Raw genomic sequence first — 7,640 nt, forward strand, 5'->3', positions numbered from 1 at the left:
AGTTCTTTTGTTAGATGTCTGTACTGTATATTTTGGTTTATATACTAAATTATTTACAATTATTATTATGGAGCACTATAAATATAAAAAAAAGAAAACATTACATCGATAGTCTGAGCGAACTGCAAATAAGCCAAGCCGTTTCTGGTATATTTAAGATTTTTTAGTTTTCTTGTCCTGATTGATATCCGATTTGACGCTTTCCGTGGACTTTTGTATGGCCTCCCTGGTAATCCGGAACGAGTCCATTATAGCGTCTGTGCCCTGCTCGATGGCCGCCATAGCTTCCGCCTCCCACTGTTCGATTGTACTCGTGATCGTGGCCTTGACATCCGGATGACTATCGAATGCTGTAGCAACAGTTTTTCTCTGCATTAAATCCTCTAGATGCTGCTTGATATCGTGGAAAGTCTGTAGTTGTTGGCCCTCAACATGCTGGAACAGCAAAACAATAAACTATCTAATTAATTATCTTCGACCTTAATGTTAAATTCATAGTAGTATAATACAGAAATATTTATTGTTTATTAGGCTACTTAGTGTCAAAATATATTAATAACAAGTGTAACATAATATATTTATTTGTACGTCATGTTCATTATTTAATATTAATATACACGAGTGATTGTTATTTCCAAATCGGCCCCTAATATGATTATTTTCACTTAAACGTCATAACATTTTGTTAGTGAGACAGTTAGTCGTCAGATACCTCATTCTTTAAAAGCTAGATGACTAAAATGTATTAACTCAGCAATTTAATAAGTACTTTATACAAATGTGTCGTCAAAATCATCATTTTATATCATATTTTTGGCTTGCTAGCTACGTCAGTTATAACTAGTCTTAATCTAGTCTAATAACTTCGAATAGTTCCTTCAAATGTACAAGTATATTTTAAATGCTGTAATAAATTAAAAACATTATTTTAACCAATGGTGATTTATAATAAAAGAGATTTATATTAATCGAATTTGTGCCAACTGATATACAAAACGAGCGCGGTTACAATTTGACTACCAAATATAAACAGTAATCAAATCTATTTAACTTAGGTATATACTTTTATAATATAATTATTATGTTTTGTAACCTAGCAGTTGAGCAAATAATTTATTCCATCGGCATTTATCGCTAATAGTTACAAGTTATAATTAATGACGACAATTGTAGTGTTTTGAAAATATTACCTTTTAAATCTCGTAGGTAGGTATAATTTTTATAAATTATGAACATAAGCTATGTTTCAATTTACATTTTTCCCCTTTAAATTAAATGTTAAATTTATTTGCACGTGCACAGATTATATTTTCTTTGTTGTTTATAATGCTTATTGGATTATAAAATACAGCCGCATTGATCATATATATATATTCACTTGTGAATACTTGTCGTGTAACCTTATTTATTTATGAATCTAGTTTTTTTAAAACATATTGTTCCAACTAGCAAATATATAGTAGAAGAATAATAAAATAAAATAGATAACCCATACAAATTATTTCTGTAGATATACATTTATTTATTTTGGATATGAAAGGTTAGGGATACAAATGAAAAAAACTCATTCAGAATAACTTAGAGCTCCTCTAAAAATTTAACATTACACGTGTACCCTTGTTAATAAGCGATCAATCAATTACAATTTAGATGTGGTTAAACAAAACACAAATTTATATACTCTTAGTTTCAATCTTATAAACTAAAATTTATTAATAAAAAAAAATAGTATTATCAAAACAACTTAAAAGTTAAACATGTATATTTTATAATTGTACAACTAATTAACAGTTATTAATAAAATACAGACAAGTGTAATAACAAAATGTTATTTCATATTTGCAACGTCTAATTATTGTGCATTGTTTTGATGTACTGTAGTTCAAATTTAGACGCTCGACTTCTGTGCTTTTTCTACTGCAGCCTTAGCCTTTTGTGCCGTCTCGTTGAGCACATTAGATGTATAATCGAAAGCCGCTTTTCCGTCGATTTCAATCTTCTCTAGAAGCGTGTCCAACGTGTTTGTTACATCATCGCCGTCGGAATGTTTGATTTTCAGTTGTTCAACCGTAGATTTCAGTTTCAATAAAGCTTCGTCCATCATCTTTTTGGCCTTGGCCACGGTCTCCCGCTTTGAGGATTCCAAACGATTTAGAGCGTCATCTCCTATTAGCTTATTCTCTGTATTTCGCAAGCCGTCGGTTACTTGGGCTGGCAATTTGTTTAAAACCGTGCCTGCCTGAAGATTGTCCAATGTCTCTGACGCTTGCTGCTTGACACTGGCCACTAACCCGGTCAGTTTGTCTGTGAACGACTGTTCAGTGGTATCATTTGCTCGCGTGACTTCATCGCCTAGTACGTTCTGTAATAATAAAAATCACACAGGATGTCAGATCACCATAGGTGCACAATAAAGAACAATTGTAGTGGGACAATCATTTCATTTCTAAACATTAAAAATTCATAGTTTTTTACTCCGACATCAGCAATTTGATTTGTTTTTTATATTTTTGTTGATGGAGTTATTAAAATTGTATGTTACAGCAATAATTTTTCTATTAAATAGTTTTAGTTAAAAAAGTATCATAAAATATCTGTATTATATAAAACTGTCAAGTTAACATTACAGTCCACCTCTCCTCCAGCGCTTATATTTAAAAAAAAACGAATGACTTAAAAAAAAGAATTAAAAACTGGTTATTTTTGAAATTATATCATTCTGCTCTTTCGCCCCAGCTGATGAATTTATTACAAAACCTTTTCCTTGGAGGTGGTGGCGAAGGTCATTAACGGGCTACTTCAAACTAAAACAAACCGTTTTTAAAAACGTGTTTTTGTGTGCGGGAATCGGACTCAGTAACACTAGTACCACGAAATAGATAAAATCAGAAGGGACACTCTAATGTAACAAGTACATGGAGGTCATATTTATTCTTTTCGTTTACTATATTCATAATAAATTATATATATATATAAACAATAAACAATTAAAACCACATTGTATAGGTATAATAATATACTGATTTGAAATAAAAACATGACCGACGCATATCATTGTGATAAGTATCTTTCCCAGTATTCATTTTAACAGCGCACACAGCTAGCTAGTACGATGTCGCGAGTTTAATGTATTTATAGCGCTGCGGTACTTCACCACATACATTGCAATTTGCCTCTTAACTTGTATGTTTTATAGTTAAGCAGCGAAAGTCATCATTTGGCAATAAAAAAGCAAGTGGTTTTAATATTCATACTATTTACATTAGAGGAGCCATATTAAAATTATAAAATACAAAGAATTTAGAACTGGTAAATAATCTGGAAAGGGGGGTATTTCAAGTCTGTAACTCCACCGGGTACTACTATAATGTTTACTATACAGAATACAATAACAACATACTAAATTATCGGATATACCTTATGGGCTATGGCATTCCGTTATACAATTACTATGACAGGGCTAGCAAAACTAGAAGTGTGACCGGCGCGCGCCTAGTGGCCTTTTTTTTTGAAAATTATGAGTTTTAAATATTATAATATAATATAATATTAAATGATAGTATTATGAATTATTGTAAAATTATTAGTCTTTATAACGATTTACGCGACTTTGAAATTATTTTACGCGGGAAAGTAATCGTAGTAACCCTGACAAAAAGCGGCCGCCAAGTGCGCGGTGGTCACACTTCAAGTTTTCTGTTTTGCTGACGCTACTATAACGTATTTTTCAATTTTTAGCATCTATTTCAAAAACCCCACCTATTAGGCATTAGCCATTACATAGCCGATGATTATTATAAAATCATACTTTTAACTGTAATACTTATCTGTGAATCAGTGAATGACAAACTTCCATACAATTTAATCGTCCATAATTTACAATGTTTAGAAAATCTATAAAATACTTACAATAATTATAATTGTGCAACAATTTGACACTTATTCAAAGGACTAAGCGACATTTTTCGTAGTTTTCGGAAGATCTAAAAACCGTTTTTAAGTGATTTTTATTAAAATTTGTTTCTAAGTTGTAATAACATGGTTAATACTGTATACATTATGGATGGCTTAGTGCAAACTTGTTTTAAGTCCACTTATTCCAAAATACACTTTTTGATACCAATAAATAGAAAATTGAATGCTTTTAATTTTTTTTTATAAAAGTTCTGTAAATCTCAAATTTATATTTGTTGTGATATTTACATTTACAATGAAAACTTTGAAGTACAATCTTATTAAAAGTAAACAATTTAATTTACTCTTCTAAAAAATGTCCATATTGTGCGCTAAGCCATTGTTGTATATTAAATTAATTAATAAATCCTAATATTGTCGTTTAGCCCCTATTTAAAAAATATATATAAAGTGTAGTTTTTACTGCAAACATAAAATTGAAATTGTTTGTTAAATAATGGTCACAGCTGTTTTGGCACACACGCATTGGATGATGCACAATTGTTTTCCTTCGAGTAGCACATATTATATCGATATATGACATGTCGCTTATACCCTTTTGCCATTGGAACTATCGATATGCGAAACCAATCATCAAAATGAAAACCGTTTAATTGTTTAAAAATATAAATTTATACAAAACGAGTTATGTAATCGCCAACATATTATAGGTATGTAGTATTTCGTTTCCGGTTATTGTAATATTTTCGCATTGCTGATGATATCTCCAAATGACCTTGAAAAATATTGCCACAGCAACCACTAACGCATCACACATTCATAAAACAAATCATAATTTACTCTCGGTGTTAAAGTGCCTAGTGGCGGACCTAACACTTGGTTTTACGAAGAAATTTCAATGAAAATAATACATTTTAAACTCCATCAATGTTACTTTATATTTATATATTGTAGCGTTTTTGTTATTGCAAAAACAAACCAATAAATGCAATACTATTACACTGACTCAAATAAATAGTACAAATCCGGATTTATAAAGTATCCACTTCTCCGGAATACAGATTTTTAAATTTGATTGTTTGTTTAAATTAAAGTTAAATAAAATAACCAGTGTTGCGAGCTTTGTATGGATTTACCTTTGTAATGTTTTTTTAAAACAAAAAATGTATCGTTTGACTTGGATAACAAATTAAAATCCAAAAATCCGGATTTTAGAAATCCAGATGCTCATCAGTAAGAAACCGGTAATTATTTGTTGAAAGGAAGGAGCAAATAAATGTTTTACGACTTATCATTAAATAAAAATAAATTTAACTAGTAACTCTAACACTAATTTAAAAAATACTGTACTAGCATTTTCAAAATAGATTTAAAAAACTTAAAATAAATACACATACACATAGTTTTGCATATACTTACATACAAATTTAATTTTAATGCGCTAATGTAAAATCAGCCAAATGATATTTCAGCAATATAATGGAATTAGGAATACAATATAATGATGTCGTTAAGTTCTTTCTGTAAGAATTTATAAATCATAATTTTATTAAGTGTTAAAACCAGTCCAGACTAAGGGTGGTTTATTGCAAAAATAAAAATAAATAATAACAACAAATTTTTGAAAGATCACGGAAGTAAAATTCCTGAACTTAGCATCAGTATTAATTAATAGTAAGTACCTCGATGAGAAAAGAAGAATTTAAAAAATAAATTTTCTGATTTTGACATTTTCAAGCTAAACACAATGTTGTCATAGATTAATTTTGTTCGGAGTTAGAAAAGGGAATTAGTGCATATAAATGTATTTATAATAATTGTTTGTTCATCTCAAACCTGTGTTTGCCTGTAATTGTAGGTGAAAGTAATTATTCTTATAATGATGTAAATATCATACAAAATATTCAAAATCTTTGTATAAAAACGATGTAGATTTTTCACTTAATAATGAATTGACACAATTTCGTGAGTGCTGTATCTTAATGCTATTCAACCAATGACAATAACGTTGTTCTTGGTAAATTGATCTTTGGAAATGGATCAATGAAAAATCATGGGCCAATATCTTTCCAAAAAATTACATATAGCTATGCATTATGTAAATATATTTGAGTCTCCCAAGTAGGAGTTGTTCTAGAAAGAGCCTTTACAAAATTAGCTCACATAAAAAACAAATATAGAAGAATTGCTAATCTGGAGAACTTAAATTGTTTGATAATAATATTATCTGACTAAAATTACATTTTAATATTGACAGAAGTTCTCTGTAATTGAATACACAACATATTTGTATTTTGTAGAAAATGATTAATTTTTCAAAAATAATAGCAAAACACATCCTGATACTATAGATTGAACATCCCTCAATTACAATTCATACAGAGTTTAATAAAGATGAGCTGTTAGTGCGTCGCGGCGTGTCATAATAATACAGTGGACTTTTGTTAACTAATTTTGGCCGGATGTGTTAGATTTTCAGCATATTGTACTGGAATGAATTTATTATTAATAATCCGGTGTTATGGTGATGACATGATGAATAACAAATAGCACAATATTATAATATCAAGTGGATGGGAGGAAGAAAAAATGCATCAAGTAGCGAACGACAATTGGCTTGTTACCGACGAATGGAATGCGTAAACATCATTATGAACTCACTATTTCGCTAGGGTCTAGTCAAATCTGTTGTACATTAAAGCTTACAGTTCTAGTTGATACATAAATACACGGATTTTTGTTTTAAAATCACGGTTTATTTTTTAGATAAATATATTTCATTTAATTTGGACGGGGGAAATGTATAATTATTGATTATACTTTATAAGCTACAAATTCTTCATTTTGAATACTTTTTTCAGACTTCATAATCATTTCAAATAATATAATATATATATATATATATATATATATATATACAACTCTACTTTGAATTTTACAAGAAAATCCTAATTAAATGCATGTGTGTTTTAATGATATTTAGTATTATATAAAATAATACACTAAATCATTACTTTTAATATGTTTTAAATTTTAAACTTTAATCAAGTATTGTTTATCTATTTGTATGAACATTTTGTAAGCTATGTGTAGTATTCGTAATTTCATAGCATTTTTAATAAATAAAAATATACTAAATGATTTTATCATGGTATTTTTTATTTATAAATCACATTTAACTTTGTTTAGTAGTAGGTAACTGATAGCTTTTACTCAGAATCAACACTAAAGAAATTCGCTGACATTGAAATGAACATTTAATTATAAAGCACAAAGGTGAAACTGTTTTATTAGATACAAGTTTGATTTTTTGTCAAAGTATTTTAATTTAGACAAATAGAAAATATTCTATGTAACAGCTACGCAACTAGCGGAAATTTAGAAGTCGACTCAGGACAGATTGATATGTTATAAAGTTCTAATTAATAAACGAATGCTTTGTGCTTTAAATGAAATACTTATGTGTATTTTAGATCATCAAAACTCAAAAGACATAGTTAACGTTTATATTTAAAATAGGACAAATTCAGCGAAATTAAATACATTTTGTAAGACTTACTTGGGAAACGACGAGTACGTACATAGCCAAAGTAATAAATTGCATTGCAGGTCTGGTCAAATTCATGTTTTCGAAGATACGCGAGGGACTTAAGTGCCAAATCCACTGAAACAAACTGTTAATTAAACGACGTACGATGTTACTCTAACAATAATTATTGTAATAC

General features: G+C 29.1%; 1 protein-coding gene across 1 annotated transcript; it reads right to left on the reverse strand.

Moving 5' to 3' along the window:
* Positions 1–1,494: 1,494 nt before the first annotated feature.
* Positions 1,495–7,640, reverse strand: LOC126835660 (uncharacterized). The gene is made up of 2 exons (XM_050568390.1): positions 7,475–7,640; positions 1,495–2,362 (listed from the first exon to the last, which is right to left on the reverse strand). Exons 1-2 carry the CDS (start codon positions 7,538–7,540, stop codon positions 1,889–1,891), a joined length of 540 nt encoding a protein of 179 aa, XP_050424347.1. The 5' UTR covers positions 7,541–7,640; the 3' UTR covers positions 1,495–1,888.

Source organism: Adelges cooleyi, unplaced genomic scaffold, assembly GCF_023614345.1.
Source record: "Adelges cooleyi isolate 19-005CV unplaced genomic scaffold, UGA_ACOO_1.1 ACOO_flye_CR_arks_rails_tigmint_CR_PRNA_23, whole genome shotgun sequence".
NCBI classification, from domain to species: Eukaryota; Metazoa; Arthropoda; class Insecta; order Hemiptera; family Adelgidae; genus Adelges; species Adelges cooleyi.